This window comes from Aethalodelphis obliquidens, unplaced genomic scaffold (assembly GCF_003676395.1).
Source record: "Aethalodelphis obliquidens isolate GAN/ISIS:26980383/991018 unplaced genomic scaffold, ASM367639v1 scaffold20, whole genome shotgun sequence".
Classification (NCBI taxonomy): Eukaryota; Metazoa; Chordata; class Mammalia; order Artiodactyla; family Delphinidae; genus Aethalodelphis; species Aethalodelphis obliquidens.
In genome coordinates, this window is record NW_020837964.1 from 19587454 (window position 1) to 19608380 (window position 20927).

Genomic DNA, 20927 nt, shown 5'->3' on the forward strand with positions numbered 1-20927 from the left:
GGGCTGGGATTTGGAACGTCAGGTCTTGCGGTTTGATTTGGGGCTCACACAGCGAGACCCTGATTTTTCATCTCATGGTGTTTCATCTACATTGTATTTTCCTCCGAGTACCAGTGTCATGAAGGTCTGTGAAAGAGGCACTTCTGTTTCCTTGTAGAACCACTTCTGCTGGAGACTAATTGCTTTAAAAGAGACCTTAGCGTGCCTTTCTGTGGGTCACACGACTATGAACTTGGCCATGACAAGCTGAACATTCAGCGGGGCTGCGTGTTGGGGTTAGAGCTGGGAGAGCTGCTGCAGCTCGGCTCATTGTAAGCTGCCCAGAGACCCCTCAGACGGCTGACGTGCCCGTGGACTAACTGGGTTTGTGTCTCGTAGATATTTGGCTTCTTGGCAACCGCGGCGCACGCGGTGAGCGCGTTCCTGGCCGCGCAGAAGTGGAGAGTCAGCCTCCGCCAGCAGAGCGCCAGTGACTACATCCGCGCCCGCACGGAGTCCAGAGACGTGGACAGCCGGCCCGAGATCCAGCGCCTGGACACGTGAGGACGCGCCAGAGTCCTCTTCCCTCTGCTCCTCGTGCCCGTCCTTTCAATCAAGTTTTTCTGTCCCTCATCACGTCAGATTTTCATGTGACTAAGTTGAATTTTGTCCTCCTCGGTAAAAGTTCATTTTGGGAAAGGGTTTTCACAGTGGCCCTCGTGGCGGGTGCCTGAGGCAGGGAGTCCCGTGCCCAGCTGTTCAGAAAGAGGTGGGCGGGACAGGTCCCCAGATCCTCTGGTTTGGTGGCCGTGGGAGCCGCTGGCCTCACAGGCTGCCATGTCCACTTCACTGTCCCTGAGCACAGGCTTCACGTCTGACTCTGAGCCACCTGTCATATGTATTTGTGACAAGTCAGGACTTTGGATTAAATGGGGGCTGCTAGGAGTGGGGGGCGGAAATCAAGGAATGAAGGTACATGGTTGGAACAGTCGGTGAGCAGTGATTCCGGGGCAGCTCCCATAGCTGCCCCAGGTCAGCTTTAGTCTCGCTGCCAGGATCCCCCTCTCCCCGTTGTTTTCCATGCCCGGGGCATCGAGACACCAGCACAAGCCTGGAAAGCCACGTGAGACACTGAGGGTCTTGGCGGTGGGTGTGCTGGCGGAGCTTTTCGCTGGGTCTGGGGTTTGAGGCGGGTGGGAAAAGCTGGCATCCTCTTGGCACAGCGCCGCGGCACTGCTGACCTGTGGGAGGGTCACCATTTGTTTCCTACCCTGCTGAGAAATCCCTTGATGCTTCCTCAAATGAATCACCTCCCTGAATCTCAGATTCTCCTCCAGGAATGTGGGGACCATCTTTTTTCCAGTTTCCTCCCTTTCCTGAATACTTTGAGGCTGGACTGCAGATTCTCTGTCATTTTACCTTCCCAGGTAAAAGCCATGAAAGAAATACAGTCCATTCCCCCAGCCCGAAACCTTGCCCATTTGCTGGCATCATGGACCACAGGTGGGGACACACCTCTGTTTTAGGGGTGTGCACTGATTTTCAAATGCCTGAGAAGAGTTCTAGAGTGATTCTGAGTAGATCTGTCTAGGATTTGAAAATACTTGAATCTGCACCATGACACACCCTTTCACTGATGTTTCAGAGGAACGGTCGTCCCTGTGCCTCAGGGTCGTAACCATGAATGTCGATCTTGGAATCTGTAGGGGAAAGTTCCAGTTATGTAAGGTTTTGAACTGATTCTCGATAAAGTGACGATTATTGTGGTGACTGAGTTAAATGAGCCCCTACGATGCTGTAGTTTTTTATTTTTTTTCTGTTGGAGACTAATTGTATCTTTTATGGAAAAATTGTTTTAACGTGTCAGGTTTTCACTCTGAACTGTTTTTAATGTTTACAAACCTCACTCTAGCTCTAATATTTTGTGTTTCTCCCTGACCGAGGAAAAAAACGCTTACTGCTGGTGGGAAGATTTTGCATTAACGTGGAGAGTCCCCAGGATCTTGTCCTAGTGAGTGTTTACAGCTTCAGCAGCGTGCGGTGTAACGAGAGAGAGGGTCTGGGTCTGGGGGTGGGGCGAGCAGAGCCTGTGTGAGAAGTGTCCAGCTGTGCACACACGGCATCACGTTCTGCAGAGCAGAGCAGCGTCTGATTTCCCTGCGTGGGTGGATTGATCAGGTAGCGCTGCTTGCCTGGGGATTCCGCAGGAAACGGTACTGTGCTGTCTCTGAAGGGTCGGGGTTAGGGCTCCCTGAACTGAACATCCCATACAATCCCAGTTCTGCCGCAGTTCCTTTCCAGGGCCGTGACCCAGGTCACCTGTTCAAACCCCTGGTCTGCTCAGGGGCCTTGGGCTGCAGGTGCAGACCCAGCTCATCAGGCGGTAATTCCCCTCCCTCTGTTCCCGCAGAGGGCAGCCAGGCCTGGTCACAGCGGGTCTGACGGAGCCCTCTTCCCGTGGATGTTGTGAGGCCGTACAAACCATGCTTCACAAACTCCATACCTATTATGTGTAGTGATTTTTGAGGAGATTATGACATCTGGATTTTATCTGTTCATTTTATATATTTATTTTGCATTTGTTGAGTGTATATGCTTAGTCAAAATGGGGCTTCTCTCCCTTTGAGAGTTCCATTTAAAAACAGGGTCACAAAGACTCAGCCTTGCATTAAATGGGGCCCACTTAGAAGGACCACCCTGAACTGTATCAGAAACCTCCTGCTGGGACTCATGTTACTTGGCCTCAATAAAAAAGCCGCCTTTGAAGTGAGATTGAAAAATAGAAGACTGTTCAGGCAGGGTTGTTGCCCCAATTTTCCCAAGTCACTTCAGTAAAACCAGTTTATCATCTGGTTGAAAGGAGCCTATTGGCCTCCTGAGGATGTGTTGTCAGCTGCAAGGAACGGTTCTGAAGCCCATCGCAGTTGTAAACGCTGATAGATGATAAAAAGTGGTGACACCTTGTGCCATAGGCCACTTAGGAATTATTGAATAATTTGCATCTTAGTGTTAGAATCTTGGAATTATTTATTCCCCTGTAACTATTTAATGTCCTTTGTGCCATGAGACTCTCCCATGGTTTTTGTAAATATATTTCTTTATATTTAATAAGCTCCCACTACAACCAGAAGTGGCCAGGTATGCAAATTGGTGTGATGCAGAGTCATAAGTCCTGTCACGCGTGGCAGTGTGGTGAGAAGGAAGGAATATGGTTGTCCAGTGTGAATGGAAAGACGCCTGCATTTTCCGTATGTTGTCTGTGTGTACAAACAAGACAATCTAGATTTGGGGGGCTTAAAAGGACTGTTTTTTGCAGACTGAAGGAAGCTTATTTTTGCATTTAATAGTTCCAATATGGACCCATGTCAGTTTGGTTTGGGGCATTTTTGAGGCTGAGGCAATCTTAGTGTTTCTCAGTTTTCTGGTGGGATGATATTGGCTTTCATAGTTGGTGCCAGACTTGTGTATGTTTGAATTTGTTCCTGGAGACTGGATGGTTGAAACCCTCAAGCATTTGGTGGAAACTCTGGTGGTTTTAGATGGATGCAAACACTGACGTCTTCAGAGAAAGTTTATCCTGGCATCAATTTGGTCGATGCGGTATTTTTTCTTTTCTCTGATTCTCCTTTAGCCTCCCTTCACACTGCTGAAGGCACGGGGTGGGGCGGGGGGAAGTACCTTTTCCCTTTCATACAGGGAGATTCTAATCACGAGAGCCTAAAGATACTTGTTGGCTCCATATAAAGCCAGGGAAAGACAAAGCCAGTTACAGATTAAAATCTCACAACAGAAGTTCGATTTAAAGCAAAGAAAATAGATTTTCACTCTACAGCAACAGTCGTCCAAGAGATTCCCTTTGTCCACAGAAAGGCAAGAATGTAGTAGCCTGCCCAGTCCCAATGGCCATGTCTTCCATGGCAACTTGAACCAAGATGCCAGCGTGGATGAAGCCCGGCCTGGCCCCAGGGAAGCCAAGGACACAGCCTGGTTCTGAGGGCTCGGCTCTGGAAGGTGGATGCCACCCCCTGCCCTTCGGGCACCATCACTGCCCTTTGGCTAAAGGCTCATGCCCATGGGCAGGCATGGAGTGTGTCCGACCCCACCCTGTGTCGGATGCTTCTGGAGAGAGCTTTGTGACTCAGTTGAAAACTTTCCTACTCTTTTAAAGTTTGCAGTTTCATCTGCCTTTCTTCGAAGGTTTCTTAGTGATTCAATCTTGGGTTAAGCCACATGCGGCCTCTGAGGAGATGAAGCACTAACCCTTTTGTCTGCATGTGTATGTGAATTCTTGCTTGCAGCGAATGACCCTTGAATATCCCCTCCCAGTTTCATGTGTGTGTGGCCCAAGCTCACCTTTTCTTGTTGACTCGCATGTGCTGTTTGGGAAGAAACCCACGTGTTTAAGAGGCGGACCAAGTTCCTAATCTCGGGCTGTACAAGATGTTCTGTGGGTCGTTCTTAGAATCTGTCCTAACGGATGAATAAAGTGTGGAGACAACGTGCGGCCCCTGTAGTGATTCTGGGAGGCCGTGACGACTGAAGTGGGTCCCGTTGTGCCATCCATGTTCAAAACAAAGCAACCATGAAGTCTTTGTGCCAGTGCCAGATTTTCATTTTCTCCACCTCTGGTTTACAGGAAAATATGACGTTACACAGGTAGCAAAAGGTGAAAACACCTTCTAGGCTGCTGCCGATTGACTGTCTCAAGTGAAATAAAAAGTTGCTTCCTGCTCCAGCGACTGCCATTAGCGTGTGAGGTCTCCAGACAGTTTTCTGGCTCCTAGTGAAGTTCGCAGAACTCAGGGGCTCCCTCTTATTTCATCAGCAACCATTCCCAGGACCAGCTAGGTGACAGCCGGGGAAGTGGGAGCAGGGGCGGGTCTGGGAGGGGAGAGGGAGGAGGGGGAGGCTCAGAATGTCTGCCGTGGGCCTGTCAAGAGCACTGGACGTGGTTACCCACCCAGGATGCTTCCTGCCCTCTTTGGAAAAGCGAGGTCTTGTGTCTGGAGCCCACCGGAGAGCAGGAGCCAGCGTGGGGAACAGCGTGCCTTGGCGCTGGGCTCTTGGTGTGAGTTTGGGGACTCACAGGTCTGGACAGGTGACTCGGATTCTGATTTGGGTGCCCCTCAGAGAGGACGCAGGCCTGACACCGCCTGCCGTGGCTTTGTAAACGCTCCTGGCTCTTTATGAAATCTCCTGTTTCTTCTCTTCTCAGCAGATATCTCTGAAATCATAACTGTCGGTTGAGAAGGTCATTTGAAATATCTGGCTCTTTACATTTCTTTTATTTAGAAACTGTCTCTGAAAGAAAATACCCTCGATATCTGTTAGATCTAGAAGAATTTTCTTCTCAAAGTTGAATGTTTGTTTAACTTTTCTTCACACCAGTAAATGGCATTTATATACTTTTAGGCTTGACACAGAGGGGTGGGTTCTGATATAGTTTCCCTTCGTTTGGTCTAGATTCTTTTTCCATTTGGATATAATTTCTCAACCTTGGGGATTTATTTTTTCCTTTCTAGTTTTGATTATTCTATAAACATAAAAGTAAAGAAAAAAAATTACCCGTAAGTCCGCTGAGTAAATCAGTGGCAACTTGCCTAGAATAAAGTTCAGTTTATGGATCCTTGAATCGTCTCTCTTTTTCACAGGGTTAGTCTGTTGTCTAGTTTTTATGCCAAGACTTTAATTTGGGTGACTTGCTATCTAGACACCCTGGAGTGTTGTGTTTTCTTTGGGATGCATTCTACACAAGGCCGAGAGCCTTCATTAAGGGGTTAATAGCCTGGACTCTAGTGAGCTACATCAGAACTTTCATGGTTCTAATTTAGAGTAGGAACTTGTCTCAAATGACCTTAATCAGCTTTGTTGGTGGGATTAGGGAGAGGCCCAAAGTTTCTTTTCATAACTGCACCTCAGAGGAGAGAACGCGTGACACAATTGATCTGACAGTGGTTTGTACGGGTTTCAGTAGTAGCCTGGAACTATCCAATCTGAGTCGTCTTTGGAGGACACTGCTGAAACCCGGTAGGAAGCACCCCTTTTATCAGGAAAGCCACCTGAAGGGACGGTCAGGAAACGAGGACAGCATGGGGGCCTGGTGTCCACGCAGGCAGGGCCGGGTCTGTCTGCTTCCCTTCGTGGGCCGTTTTGCTTTCCTGCATGTTCCAGAATGGTTTTGCAAATTTCAACTCTGTTCTCCTTTCTGCAGATGTGAGGAAGGCAGATACTCAGTGCTTGGAGGGAGAACTGGCTGGTCCAAGGGTTCCTGGGGGAGCGGGAGGGCAGGATGCCTGTGCCGCCTCCCGGGACTGGCCCAGGCCGCTAAGGCCTCTCGCCTGCTTCCAACTGTCACTCCGTAACCCGTTTAAAACCGAGTTTTCAAATCCTGCCTCATGATGAAACTGACGTATGTGGATAAAACCAGTGCTTTTCATAACTTGATTCTGATGTAGTTTCCTCTAAAAGAATGCTAGGGGTCGAAACTATTTGTATATGTTGAAATTTGTAGGGGTTCAGGAACCCGTGGCAAAAACACTTAACTATTTATTACAGGTATGACTGTATTTTTTCTTTTCCCAAAGTAGGTAATTATGTCTTGTGTATTTTAAGACAAATAATAATCACTTCACCTTTGGTGCCTTCCGTGTGTCAGTCACATGAACACTCTTGTCAATCATGGAATTGAAGAAAAAAAAGATGTACATTTAGTTAAACAAGATAACACTATTTTTGTAGCATGATTTTAGATTTTGTCCTTTTAATATTGCTTCCAGCAATGTTGGTTTTGAGGTTTGGTCGTTTTCCCTTTAAACTTCATTATATATCTTAAAAAAGAAGAAAAAAAAAACCCCAACCCCCCGGCTTTTCCTGTCTTGTTTTCTGCTGCTTTCTCCCCAACATCTCGTTTCTGCTTATTTAAACAGTCTGAGAGTAAGAATATATTTCTGTGAAATAGTTATTAATCAGTATAACTGCATTTGGCATTTTTTAACCCCTTTTTCAGTTTGAACAGCCACTGCTCATCTCAAACAGTAAGAGGAAAGTGGTTCCATAAAAAAAGAACAGAACATTCTCGGTGCTCTGACTTCCCCTTCTTTGGGTCTAAAACGGTGAAAAAAGCCCTTTCTCTGGCTGGTGTCTGTCTTCCGGATCAGCTCAGGCCGCCGTCCTCCGCCTTGGCCAGCCTCCCTCTGCCCGCGTGAGACGTGCTGGGGGGCGGGGGGGGGGGAATCTCTGCTGGTCTCGGGCTCACCTTCCACTCGGATCTCAGATTGGTTTGTGGATGCCCTGGGTAGGTTCCGTGGCCCTTCCTGGTTTCCCGCCCAAACGTAATAGATCCCCTGCTGTGACAAGCTTGATGAAATTAAGACACAGAGGACGTGCCGGCTGCTCTTTTTGCTTTCCCACCCCTGCAGGACTGAGTTATGTCTGGTCAAGAAAAGTCTTGAGTAAACTCGCTGAGCCCATTTAAAATGAAGGAATGGATTTATTAAAACATACAACTGTAGCTTTTGTGTGTGTGTGTGCGTCGCTTTGAAGGGTCGGAATGTGTCATTTTCTAACAAAGGAAGTCGAGTCAGATGGCTGATAATTCCCATGTGATTACTCGGTACTTGGCCCAGTGATACTTGGGAGAGGGGCAATGTTAATTTAACAACTACTACACTTTGCTTCTTAAAAGTCTATTTCCTTTAACAGTGTAGACACAGCTGCGGGGCGACCTGAGGTGACGCCTGGTTGGCAAACTTTGGTTTACGCTGTTGGTAGGTCAGAGCTCCCATCCTGGCTTTTGAAGCTGGTGTGGATGCCCTGGGGTGGGCACCACCCGGCTCCCACAGGCTCCCACGTTTGACTCTATTCATTTGGAGTGGTTTGGGGGCCCCAAAGCCTTTGTTCCTGTTGGTTTGTCCCTGACAGCAGACAAAGCCTCGTGCTGCCCTCAGTTTTCCCTCTTTATTTCTTTTGAAGGACCAATTTTTCATGGTACTTGTCCTGATTGTTTTCATAGTGTTCAAATCTGTATTTTTGTATGTAGAGGGAAATAATTTTCTCAACACTAATCGCTAATAAATACTGTATTAAATTGTCATGAAGGAGTTCTTGTTTAATAAACGGACATGTAAAAACAGTGTCATCTCTTTCTTCGCTCTGCCTTGCCTCCCGCCCCTTCAAAGGCTGTGGCCCGGATCCTGAAACAGGCCCGTAGGGCGGGGGTTGAACACAGCCACAGTTGGGGGTGAGGACTCTGCAGTGTCGCTGTCCACAGGCGGCTTGGCTGGGCCTGGCTGGGCCTGGCGAGGTGGGGCCACACCCACAGGCCCGTTGGCTTCTGCACAGTCGACTTTCATACGTGTTTTCAGAACACACTGTGTGTGGAAGTTGGGGCAGAATGCCTCGATCCTTTTCCATCGCCGGGGCCAAAGCGCTGACTTACCACGGGACGTGAGCCTGACGCGTGGGTGAGACCCTGGGCCTCTTGCGAGGACCTGGGCAAGTCACCGAACCTTCCATCAGTTTCCTGAACTGTGAAAGAGGATTGTGTGAGGTGTAGAGTAAACGTGCCGACGCCTAGCGGGGGCCTGGCGGGGAACAAGTGCGCGTGCATCACTGCTGTAACCTGGAGCTGCCAGGATCTACACAGCGCGTGGGACCACTCTGCTGACGCATGACACCCGGCAGCGTTGCTCCGGGTGTGTAAGGTTTTTTTCAAACACACACACTCCAAGCAGGAAGTCAGTCTGATTTAATCCATTATGGCTTTTTTCAGGGTAGGAGATTCACATGCAAGAGAAGAACAAAGATTACAAATGTCCAAAACATGAGTCCAGAGCTCTGGCTCGTTCACAAGGCCTCTTGGGTCACAGGAAATGCCATGTAAGAAGCTGCTTTTGTGTAAAAAAAAAAAAATTATAAAGTTACAAAATCCCATTGAAGATACACGCACAGCATAATAAGGTCCTTAGGTGAACACAGAAGGCACGTCTCGCCCCTCGTGAGGGTCAGGTGTTCAGAAGCACATTGTCCTGAGGGCCCGAGAGCCTCTGGCCTGCTGACGGCCCAAGGAAAGACAGGGTTTGGCTGGGCCTGCCCAGCTGCCCTGGGGGCTGTCACTGCCACTTTGTCGTGTGGAGCCCTCGATCTCTTGGACCTGGTAAGCTAGTCTACGAGCTCTTCTTGAAACAGTCTTAGACCCAGAATAGGCATGTCATCTGAAGAAGATATGGTCTCCAAGGGTGTAAAGGATCACTCATGGGCACTGGGACCCACTCTCTCCTAGATCACACAGCAAAGGCCAGTTTTCTCCCTGCTTCAAGAATGAAGAGGGGGACTTCCCTGGCGGTGCAGTGGTTGAGAGTCCGCCTGCCGATGCAGGGGACACGGGTTCATGCCCCGGTCCGGGAAGATCCCACATGCCGCGGAGCGGCTGGGCCCGTGAGCCGTGGCCGCTGAGCCTGCGCGTCTGGAGCCTGTGCTCCACAACGGGAGAGGCCACAACGGTGAGAGGCCCACGTAACGCAAAAAAAAAAAAAAAAAGAATGAAGAGGGAACTGTTGCTCCTTGAACAAAAGAATCTTGGAAGCGTCGTTCTCAACAAAATGCCTGCCGTGAGCAGGGGCACCAGATGCAGACAGAAGCCGCTGGGGCCCAGGGATGGCCCTCTGCCGGTTTCTGTCTTGTCTCTCCCCCACACTCACCACAGCATGACGTGCTTCCTGCAGTGGTATAACAAGGCTCTATCTGCTTTGTCCCCTTGTGCTGATTTTTGGCAGAGGTTCAAGGGCTTAAGGTCTGTGGGACAGAAATGAGAAGTGGCGGAACGACGCCCTCACGAAGAGAGAGGCTGGAGAGTGCTAAGCGCCAAGGGGTGTCATCGTGTATGCCAGGCTCAGGAACGTCACCCTGGGGCTGTGAGGAGGCCTGCTCCGTCAGCAACTCCCGCTGCTGCGCGGGAAGTCACAGCCTCCCTCCCAACATGCACGGTCCCCTGGCCACACTCCGGCCAGCACGGTCAGGAGGTGCAGGAGCGGAGGCCTGCGTGGCTCAGGCTGCCAGGGCAGGTCGGGTCTTCAGTCGGAGTCAGAGTCGGAATTCTCTTCTGAAAGGAAAGCAAAGAGGATGCCTGGCAGGAGTTTCGGGGCCAGCGGTGCCTGGGAGCCATCTCCGGGGAGGCACTGTCAGCTGGAACCCGGGGCTCAGGCCGCTCCTGCAGCTGATGGTGCCGTGGGTGGCGTCTGCTTGGCGCGAGGACCATCGAGTGCTTGGGAGCCTCTGGGTGCAGTCGAATGGAGGTGGGGAGCCCAGATGCCCCTTGCTCTGGGGCTCCAGGCCCTCCCAAATCTGCCTGGGCCGTTCTTACCTGGAGGTGTCAGGGTTGTATATCTGCCCCCCAACCCGCAGTTCAGCAGGTCAAAATGGGGCTAGCTATTGCCCAAGACACTAAAACATACTGGAAAATCAGGAAGCTTCTTTTTAGCCATTTCATAGTTTCAGTCTCCCCTGCCCCAGGAGTTTCGATGTCACTTGCCTGGGGACAGCAGGCACTCAGTGGAGAGATGCCAACTCCAAGGCGGGGCCTACAGGCCCCTCAAAAGCCCCCCCTTGTCCTTCTGTCCAGCCACATGTCACTGCTGATCCTCACTGGACACGACCACCTGTTCCAGAGAAACACCTCACCTGCCCTTTATACTCTGTTGTCTTCCCTCCACCTGTCCCATTTTTTTCTGCCTGCACACTCCTATACATCCATCAAAACCCAGCAATGGGGTCACCTCCACAGCCTCCTAGCTGGCACATAGGGTGGGTGCTCCCTCAGCTGCTTCATCCCTACCTCTGTTAGCTCTCGTTGTGCTGTTATGGTTGACATCTACTCTGGGCTCCTCGTGCCCCGTTTGTGCCGTGTGTGTACATCACCACTTTGTCTCTGGATCTAATTCCTGTCTGGGCTGAATTCCCTGAGGGCAGTTAGTTGGCCTTGCCCGTCTGCACATCCCTAGGGCCCAGCACATGGCAGCCTCTGTAGGTGTTTGGATCAACAGAGGCTGACAGAAGGGCCGCGAGGGATCATGGGACACCAGGCTGGGGGAGTTTGGTGCTGAGCCAAACATCCGATTTACTCAGTTGCAGGGAGCTGACACCTGCTTCTCCATTTAAAGCCTGCCTGGGGGTGTGGAGAGGAAGGGGCAGGTAAATGGCCTGGGCCCTCCGTCCCGGGTCAGCTCCTGGGCTTCCCAGCATTTCTGTGCTGGAGCCTACACCGCCCCTGTAACTCCTGCCCCCTGGGCAGGGACCTCCACCTCGTCTGGTGGCCTCCCCGGGCGGGAGAGCCCTGGGCTGTGACTGAGGAGGGCCTGAGGGAGATCACAAGCTCCAAACCAGCTTGGAGCTTGGATGCACCCCTGTAGGGCCCCCAGCTGGGCACATGCACCCCGAGGATGCGACACGTTGGTATGGCTGCTGTCACGGATGGAAAAACCAGCCATCTAACTTGCAGGGTTTTTTTTTTTTTTTTTTTTTTAAATCAGGTAACGGCACAACAGCCATTCTGAGCTGAAGGATGGCTTGAGGGACCAAAAAGTCTGTGGCACTTTCTTTGGGTCTAAAAAGTGAAACAAGCCCGAGCTTGACTGTGTTTGCCTGGGTGCTGCGGATAAGCATGAGAGCTTGGTTCGCTGGCCCTTAAGCTGGGGGTAGGCGAGACTGGGGAGCGGGGGCGCTGCTGTGGGACAGGCGGCCACGCTGCAGCCCAGTGGACGGCGTCCAGGGAGTTGAAGGCGAGTGACTGGCCGCGCTGGGGGCTCGTCAGGGAAGGTTTCATGAGGAGGAGGTGCCGGGCGTGCCCTCAGCTTGCCCTTCCTGGAAAGGCTGAGGCCCTGGGGAATCCTGTGCTCCCCAGAGGGGACCGGCGGGCTTTATGATCAGTGCCGCATGAAGGGATAGGAAAACCAGGCTGTGAAAACACTTCCTGCCCATGGGGAGAGAGGAAATGCTCTTACCCCAGCCTCAAACTAGCCGAGTGTCCCCAGGGGAGAGCAGGGCCCCTGCATCAACCGTTCCAGGTGATGCGCTGGGTTCCCTGGTGGGACCCACAGGGTGGCTACCTACCTTCTGCCTTGTCAGCTGCAGTCTCACCTGCGGAGTCCCCTTGTTTGAGGAATTTGGCCACATCGTTAAAGATCAGGTAGAAGTCAATTGCAAACACGATGGTGGCAAAGAAGCCAAACACCTGTGGGATACAGGGGACAGGGAGGATGGGACGTGTCATCAGGAGCTGGGAGCCTGGGAATGGGGGGGGGGGGCAGCCGGAGCAGCCGCTGCCCCATCCTCATAGCTTTGTTTTTATCTGCTTGGATAGTAGCTCAGATTGGCGGACACAGACCCCTCCCGTTAATGACAGATAGAAAAACGAGCTGTTAACTTGGTTTGGCAAACAGCCTTTTTGAACACTGGGCAGAGTAAATCTCCAATAAGAGGACAGTGGAGTCGCTGAGATCCACGTCAAAGTCCAAGGTACCGAGGCAGAGGCAGAATATGCCCAAGAAGCTAAGAGGGGCACCCACTTAGGAGTGGGGTGAACTTGAGTGGGGCATCACTGGGCATCGCCCCCTCCCAGGGGTAGAGTGGCTACTCACTCCGGCTGCTTTGGAAGCTCCGTCCGAGTATTTGGCCACAGCTGTGATGGAGATGGCGAAGTAGATGAGGGCCGCTGTGACACAGCGTAGGAAGTCCTGGGGAGAGAGGGGCATGGTCACAGCGCCGTGAGCTCCCTGGAGTGGGGCACAGCATGGGAAGGGGGCCGCTGGGAGCCGAGGCAGGGGAGAGGGGCTCAGAAAGGCACTGTGTGCCAAGAACAGGGCCGGAATCCCACCGTCAGAGGAGGATGGGCCTGGCAGCCTGGACACATGCGGCCCCCAGGTCCAGCGTCCATGGCGCTCCCGCTCTTCCTGGCCCCACCTGCACTCCCTGGTCCTCCCCCAACCTCCACCCCGCCCCTGCCCAGTGGCCCCCTGTAGGCTGCCGTCCTCTGCCAGGTGGACAACAGGGTACGGACCAGGCTGCAGCTCTCCCTGTGGGTTGGCCCAGATGCAGACTTCCCCATTTGGCGGGCAGGGAGAAGTTGGAAATCTTGTCACTGCTCCCTCTGGCTCTCCAATAGGGAGATCTGGCCCCGGACCTTGCTTTGCCACATACTTGTGGCAGATCATTTATGTATCATGGTTTCTGTCTACTGGTCCCTAAAATGGGGACGGGGGTGCAGCCCATCAGGAAGAACGCTGGGTATGAAGTCAGGAGACCAGAGTTCAAGTGCAGCCTTTGCTGTACCTTCTCTCTTACCCATTTCATACAGCAAAGTCCGGGATGGGGTTCTGGGCCCTCCCAGGTGATAAAAAGAGTTGTCAGGCGGCTGAGATCTGGGTAAGCCCTGCAAGTCCTCAGTTAACCTGCCCTGCCCCGTGTGGAAATGGCTAGAATTCCTGCGGCTAAGACTCATGCCGATGGGCCCAGTTGGGAACACCAGCGCCACCTGATGGCGAGGGGGGAGGATGCCGTCTGGGGTTCGTAGCCTCACAGAGGGACACTGGAGGCCCTGGAGGCACGGCAACCTGCCCTGGGTCATGTGGCTGCCGTGCGGTGGGGCCTGGATCATCCGAGGCCAGGCCTACCCACCAGGCTCAACCAACTGCAAACGCCCCCTCCAGTGCATTGAAGAAAGGGTGAGGGCCGAAATGCACAACTCTCCGTGATAGCCGGTCAACCCCTTCCTCCCGGGGCCCCAGCCCTCACCATCATGGGCCAGCACAAGCCCTGCCACTTGTCGTTCAGCTGCATGGCATCAGCAAAGAGGAAGCAGAGGGCCAGCAGGAACTCCAGCAGGGGCGCCGTGAGGAAGGCGGATGCTGAGGACGCCACATAGCAGACGAAGGTGATGAAAGAGAGACCCTGGGAGGTGGTGGAGGGAGAAGTCAGAGCCTGTGCACAGCCCCTCCCTGCAGGCAGGACTAGAGGAGGCTCCAGCAGGTGAAGTGACCTGCCCAGTCCTGCAGCTGCAGGATTAGAACTCCATCAGAGGCACACCCGTGCTGCCCCCAGTGCCTCTGGGCATGGCTCTGCATCCTGACCTCAGGCCAGCTCCCTGCCGGGACCCAGTCAGGAAGCCCCAGCCTCTCCTGCGTCCAGCCCCCCAGGAAGCTGCCTCCTGGGGCTGTGCCACTCCCACCCACCCCAGAGGCTCTACGGCAGAATCCACCAACTCAGATGGTGCCCAACGGGAAAATCAAACCCAAGCCGTCTCAAAGGCAGTCCACTAAGCAGGAACCAGTTTCAGAAAATTACACCCAAGATTTGTGCTTGAATGAAAAATTTACCTGAAAAACTACACAAATGTGGTGCTTTAGTTAATGATACACATGCTGAAGTATTCAGAGTTGAAAGGTACTGATGTCTGCAATTTACTTTGAATGCATCAAAAAATAAAACGTTTTGATGGACAGATAGATATGTGATAAAGCAAATAGTATACCCTAGGTGGTGGGTATATGGGGTTTTTTCTTGGTATATTTGCAAATTTTCACAATAAGGCGAAAACATCCAGGAGAGGGAGTGGTGACACTGACACTTCATGCCCTGCTGCATCATTTGTTCAGCCTTTGTGAAAGGTGGGGTGAACTGTAATGAGGAACTGATTAAGAATTAAAGTGTTTTCTGCAGCCCTGTCCACACACTGTGGGCGGCAACTGATGCGTGAGGATGCCGAGGCCCCTGGTTAGTTCTGCAGACCCGTGTGCTCTGAAGAGCAGACGGGGATGACGGGGCTGTTCACTGGACCAGTGCCTGCTGAGGCTTGTGGGGCCTCCTCAGCTCCTCACCACCACCCAGGCACCAGGTGCCCTGCACAGCCCACTTTGCAGATGAGAAGAGTGAGGTTCAGGGAATTGAAGTGGTGTGCTCAGTGTCATACAGCTAAGAAGAGGGCATCAGAATTTGAACTCTGGCTTGGCTGACTCCACATCTGGAGTTCTTAAGCAACACTGCCCTGTGGTTGCTGGCCTTTATCTGTCCTGGTTTTGGTCACTCTGGCTGGGTTTGAGCAGGTCCATGGCTGAGTAGCTCAGAGTGGGCCAGGGGCCTATGTGGGGATGACACCCAGATGCCCTACAGGAGGCCCTGTGGTAGCTTCAGACAAATGAGCTGAAGAGCACCCGTATCTGGTCTGAACATGACAATGGAGGTAGCTGAGCCCAACTTGAACAGATGGGAAACTAAGGCGTAGAGATGGGCTGAGAGGCTGCTAGGGCCTCCCAGGAAGGCAAGGCCACAGGACTCTGGCCTGGCCTGGCCCTATCCTCTACTTCCTCTGCCAAAGGCTGTTCTGTCCCTCCTTTTCCTGTCCCCTACCCCCAAAGCCTGATTCTGGGGATCCCTCTCTCGATTCTGTTTCCTCAGTCCCTGATTCCTGGTGGCAACTTCCTCCCCCTTCCTGCCCATGTCAGCCTCCCCACTTGCTTGGGCCTGGGGGCAGCCAGAGGTGACCTGAGGGGGCAGGAGTGACCTCCAGTGGCTCCCCTTGTGTCTTCAGTGCCCACTCCTCATCCGTCCCTCCTCCGCACTTAATCCTCCTAGACCTAGATTCTTGGCGCCCAGCTTTGCCGAGGGCCTCCTCTAGGCTCTGGCCAGCATCCCCCCCCCCCACCCATGAGGTGGGCCTGAGTGGGGTGTGGTTGGGGTCCCCTCAGGGGATGGTGGATTCAAGGCTTCTCCAAAAAAGTGGCTCCCATCAATCTCCAAAGTGGGGCTACGTGGCCAACCAGGAGGCAACTCCCTGGAGTGTGAGCTGCGAGTCCTGGACCGTGATGCCTCATCTGGGAGTCCGGCAGGTGCCAGGCTGGTGACCTCTGGGCTGACCCCAGAGGCAGAGGAGGTGGTAGGACGGCCTCCTGCTATCAGCTCTGGGTGGTACAAAGGAGAGGCTGCGGCAGAACCCTCCTCTCTCTGATCCCTGCTGTCCCCTGGCCCTCAACTGACCCATGTCAAATCCCCTAGAGGCTCGGGCCTCAGCTTTCTTGTCTGCAAAGTGGGAGTAATGACAGATTATCAAATTGCTGGAGATCTAAGTAACAAGTGCTCCACTCTTATCCCGCCTCCCCTCCGCTTGGCCTCTTCCTCCCCTTCCCTCCACAGAGGCCCAGCACCAAACCCCAACCCCACAGGCTGACAGTGCAGGAGTTTTCCGAGTGTCCCGAGGACAAAGGCCTCTTGACAGGCCTGGGGTGGGGGGCGGGGGCGGGAAGGAGGAAGGAGCTCAGCGGGGGCGGGACGGCTGGATCCTAGCGAGGGAGGGGAGGAGGGGGATGAAGTCACCCCGCTGGGCCGCCCCTCAGCAGCCTGGGTGGGGGTGGGCTCCCTGCGCGCCCCCCACTGTGTGGCCCGGGCCTCACCCAATCCCGGGGGTCCCCCCTCCCAGCTGGCTGGACTCCACTCTGGCTTCCGCCCTGCAGCTCGAGGCCCGGTCGGTCCTCCCTGAGCCCAAGAAAGCGGGCCAGGGAGCAGAGAAACGACCTGGGGTTCGCGAACGGCCGATTCCTCCTAGGCCCGGCCCGGGCGTGGCGAGAGGCTATGCGGAGCGGGGTGCCCCCGATGGAGGCCAGAAGATGCGGGGACGCAGCCCGTCCCAGAGGCCCAGAGAGGGCGGAGGCGCCGGAGGTCACACAGCGCTGGGCCGAGCTCCCAGGGGCCCGGCCGCCGCGTCGGGGGCCTCCTCCTCAAGCTTCCCTGCGGCTCCCGCCTCGCCTCCGACCCGCGGCTGAGCTTCAGCGAGCCCGTCCCAAACCGCGGAAGTTTGCCGATCTCAGCCCAACTTCGCGGGGCTGCGAGGGGCACCGGCCGGGCGGGGCGCCAGGACCCGGCCGTACAGAAGGCGGCGCCCCTAGCCCTACGCCCGGGAGCTGCAGGCGGGAGCTGCCGCAGGGGTCTCCGCGCCGCCGGGAGGGGGCCAGGGGCCCGCACTCACCGTCTCCGCCAGCAGGAGGCGGCCTTTGAGCGAGCAGAGGAAGGCGCGCGCCGGCAGGAGGGCGCGGAGCCCGGGAAGGGCCGCGTGGGGCTGGGAGCGGCCGGCAGGCTCGCGGTCTGGGTCGGGCTCCGGGTCTGGGGGCCACATGGCGGCGGCGGCGGCCGCGGCTCGGCCTCGCTCCCCCTTACTCTGCGTACAGGAGGGAAACGGAAACCCTGACTGTGCGGAAGGAGGATCGAGCCAGACCAGTTGGGAGCGGGGGCTCATCCCGCCCCGCCCCGCCCCGCCCGCGCTCCGCCCCGCCCCGCCCGCGCTCCGCCCCTCCTCGCTTCTTGCCCTCTCCTGCCCTTTCCTCCCCTCTTCGCCTCCCTCCCTCTCCCCTCCTCCCCCCTCCTGCCCCCTCCTCTCCTCTCTCCCCGCTCCTCTCCTCTCTCCCCTCTTCCGCCCGCCTTCCTCCTCTTCCCCTCTCCTCCTCCCCCTCGGACTTTGGCTGTCGGGGCTGCTTAGGCCCTCGCTGGTCCGACTGGCAGTGATGCTGGCTTGGGGCTTCCTCAGGCTCACCCCCTCATTCTCCCCTCACCCTTGTCCTGGCGGCTGGAGACCTTTTTATTGCCGCCCCCCGTCGGAGCTCCCACCCATCTCTCCTTGCCCAGAAGATTGTCTGCATTCGCTGTCTCCAGTCTAGCTTCCTGCCCTAGCTCGCGTCGGGCATCCAGGAACCTAGGCCTTCAAACAGCGAGACCTCTCTGTTGTCTTCCTGCGGCTTTCACCCCACTGTCAGCTCCCTGCCCCACTTCCTCTCTCTTTCTCCCCTGACCACCCCTCCCATCTTTGGCCAGCCCAGCCTCCTGCGGCCTCTTTGTTGTCTGCCCCAGCCCTGGGTTCGGCACCACCCCCATCTTCATCCCAGGAGGACTCCCAGATAGAGACCTCGGAGCCCCAGCCCTTACACAACACACACATGTCTCCAGGGCGTCTGGAGTTCAGTGTGACCAATACCCAGCCCATGACATTCTCACTATGCCTGAGCCTCTGCCAAGGGCACTGCCATCTGCCCTTCCACCCCCAAGAGCCAGAGACCTGGGGATTGGCCTCGTTCTCCCTGACCCCACCCTCACCTTCACCCCCCATCTATCACCAAGGCCCACACATCTTCGCCTCCTAAAGCTTTCTTAGATCTCTGTCCATCTCATCACCACATTCTCCATTAGATCTCAGACCACTGCTGTCTCCTTCCTGGACTGTTGTGATGGTGTCCTCTCTTGGCAGCCAGAGGGATGCTTAAATCATCAGTCACAGTCACCTCCATTCTCCTCACCTGGAAAAACCTTGGGAGCTTCCATCTTGCTCAGGGTCTGGGTATAGAGAGTAAAAACAGCCCCTTGCTATCCTTTCCTCTGTCTCTCCCACCTGTAGAGCTTCTTATCTCCTCCATGCTCCCTCTTGCCACAGGGCCTTTGTACATGCTGATCCCTCTACCTGGAATGCTCTTTCTCCACCGTGTTATCTGATTAACTCCTCCTTTTCTTCTGTGATCATACTGCATTGTCACTTTCTCAGAGGAGACTTCCCCAACCTTTCCAGCTAGGTAAGAGACATTCATTCACTCATTTATTTATTCATTCTACAGCAGTGCTAGAAGCCCAGGATGCAGGGAAACCCCAGCTTTGTTTGCGGGGAGGCTGGGTGGGTAAACACTAAGCATGTCCAGAGAATCCTGAATAAGATGATTCCTGGTAATAGATGTCTGGCTGGTTCAGAGTGCAGCCAGGCAGCCTGTGTGGATGAGAGGACTGAGCTAAGGGCTGGGGGAGAAGACAAATCAGACAAGGGGTGGAGCCACATTGTGGAGGACCAGGCCTTGGTGTTTGGATTTTACTCCAAATTCCCTGGGAGGAGGCCCGGTGAAGATTAGAACAGAGAATGACCTGGTTCTGATCTGTGTTAAGTAAAACATGCCTCAAAACTATAACTCAATAATAAGAAGAAAACAAGCCAATTTAAAGAATGGGCCAAAGATCTGAACAGACGATTCAACAAAGATATATGAACATCCAAGAAGCATGTGGAAAGATGTTCAATATCATTAGACATCTAAGAATGTGAATTAAAGCCACCATGAAATCATATTGTACTCTACACCTATCAGAGTGGCTTCGTAAAAAGGGGATGCTGCTGTGTAAGTGCTCGTGAGGACGTGGAGCTACCAGAACTCTCAGACAGCACTGACGGGGTGGAAATTGTTACCACCCCTTGGGAAGACAGTTCGGCAGTTCCTTTTTTTTTTTTTTTTTACATCTTTATTGGAGTATAATTGCTTTACAATGGTGTGTTAGTTTCTGCCTTATAACAAAGTGAATCAGTTATACATATACATATATCCCCATATCTCTTCCCTCTTGCGTCTCCCTCCCTCCCACCCTCCCTATCCCAGCACCTAGCTGATCTCCCTGTGCTATGCGGCTGCTTCCCACTAGCTATCTACCTTACGTTTGGTAGTGTATATATGTCCATGCCTCTCTCTCGCTTTGTCACAGCTCACCCTTCCCCTTCCCCATATCCTCAAGTCCGTTCTCTAGCAGGTCTGTGTCTTTATTCCTGTCTTAATGGCAGTTTCTCAAAAAGTTAAACAGAGACCTACCATATGACCCAGCCATTTTACTCCTGGGTGTTTACCCAAGAGAAATGAAAGCACGTGTCTTTACAAAGGCTTGTAGGCAGATGTTTATAGCAGCCCTATTTTTAATAGCTCCCCCTGGAAACCACCCACAGTCCATCAACAGGTAAAGGGATAAACTAACTGTGGGACATTTATACAGTGGAGTACTTCTCAGCAATAAAAAGAAATAAATCTTTGACACACGTAGCAACATGGATGCATTTGGCAGATACTATGTTGAATGAAGAATGTCAGACTCAAAAGGATGATACTGTATGAGTCCACTTTTGTGAAATTCTAGTACAGGCGAAACTAAGCTGTGGTGAGAGAAGTCAGATCAGTGGTTGCCTGGGGGCGGGAGGAAGCTTTCTGGGCGCTGGAAATGTTCTTTATTTCGACTGGGGTGATGGTTTTACAGGGACGTACGTTTGTCAAAACACATCAAACTGTGCACTTAAAAGGGGTGCGTAGTAGTTCATGTAATTTATCTCTCTGCTACTGAAAGGGTTCTGAGAAAAAAGAAAATACAGTGACTGACTAGAGTGGCTGAGATGGCCTAGGAGAGGGCAGGCCGATCCGGGTGGGTACCCTCGTATGAGGTGACTGGAGACCCGTGACGACTGTGCATTCCCCGGCAGGCTCTGCGCTCCCTAGGGGCCTGTCCATGGCCCGCCCCATCCCAGAACCCGTCACACAGGATGGCACCAAGACACGTCTGCTGTGGGGTGAAGCGGGGTGGCCCTTTTCCTTTTACATTCTTTGTGTAAGGAATATTTTCTGTTCTCCTCCACTTACTTATTTATCTTATTCTTTGGGTTATAATTATGTACTATTGTGCTTAATTTTGTTGGTTAAGTAGTTCCATCTTTGGCCATTAGGACCTCCTTCAGGTGGGTGCCTCTGTACCTAACATGCCCCGTCTTTTTGTCTTTTTTCCGTGTTTTTTTTTTTTTGTGTTTTTTTTGGCCATGCGGCATGCGGATCTTAGTTCCCCGATGAGGGATCGAACCCTTGCCCTCCGCAGTGGAAGCGTGAAGTCCTAACCACTGGACTGCCAGGGAGTTCCCATACATTTCCTTATTTTCTGACACTGTAAGATGCTTCAGGTTCATATTATATTCTCCCCATCCCAGCCCTAGGATAAGCTGTTCTTCCAAGGAGCTCCAGTGCTTTTTACTGGAGAATGGTGTTTAGCAACCAAGATCTCTCCGGACAGTTGTTTTTTTAATTAATTAATTAATTAGGCTGCTCTGGGTCTTAGTTGCAGCACATGGGATCTTC

At 53.2% G+C, this 20927-nt stretch overlaps 2 protein-coding genes across 2 annotated transcripts in view; one reads left to right on the top strand and one right to left on the bottom strand.

Moving 5' to 3' along the window:
- The window catches only part of CMTM4 (CKLF like MARVEL transmembrane domain containing 4), a 67788-nt gene extending 59680 nt beyond the window's left edge, over window positions 1-8108 (top strand). Inside the window, exon 4 of the mRNA XM_027119690.1 lies at window positions 379-8108. Coding sequence (XP_026975491.1) covers window positions 379-543 — 165 coding nt within the window. The 3' untranslated portion in view covers window positions 544-8108. The remainder of the gene's footprint in view (window positions 1-378) is intronic.
- A 1630-nt stretch (window positions 8109-9738) lies between these two features.
- On the bottom strand, window positions 9739-17203 carry CMTM3 (CKLF like MARVEL transmembrane domain containing 3). Its single transcript, XM_027119706.1, has 5 exons — window positions 16988-17203; window positions 13765-13920; window positions 12612-12707; window positions 12085-12205; window positions 9739-10078 (listed from the first exon to the last, which is right to left on the bottom strand). The coding sequence occupies exons 1-5, from the start codon at window positions 17132-17134 to the stop codon at window positions 10050-10052; spliced, it is 549 nt and encodes a 182-aa protein (XP_026975507.1). The 5' UTR covers window positions 17135-17203; the 3' UTR covers window positions 9739-10049.
- Between the last annotated feature and the right edge of the window lie 3724 nt (window positions 17204-20927).

Coding starts and splice junctions, on each gene's coding strand:
- CMTM3 (XM_027119706.1), bottom strand. CDS start 17,134: ATGTGGCCCCCAGACCCGGAGCCCGACCCAGACCGCGAGCCTGCCGGC. Junction 13,921..16,987: donor GCCTCCTGCTGGCGGAGACG/GTGAGTGCGGGC, acceptor ACCACCTCCCAG/GGTCTCTCTTTCATCACCTT. Junction 12,206..12,611: donor GAGCTTCCAAAGCAGCCGGA/GTGAGTAGCCAC, acceptor TGTATCCCACAG/GTGTTTGGCTTCTTTGCCAC.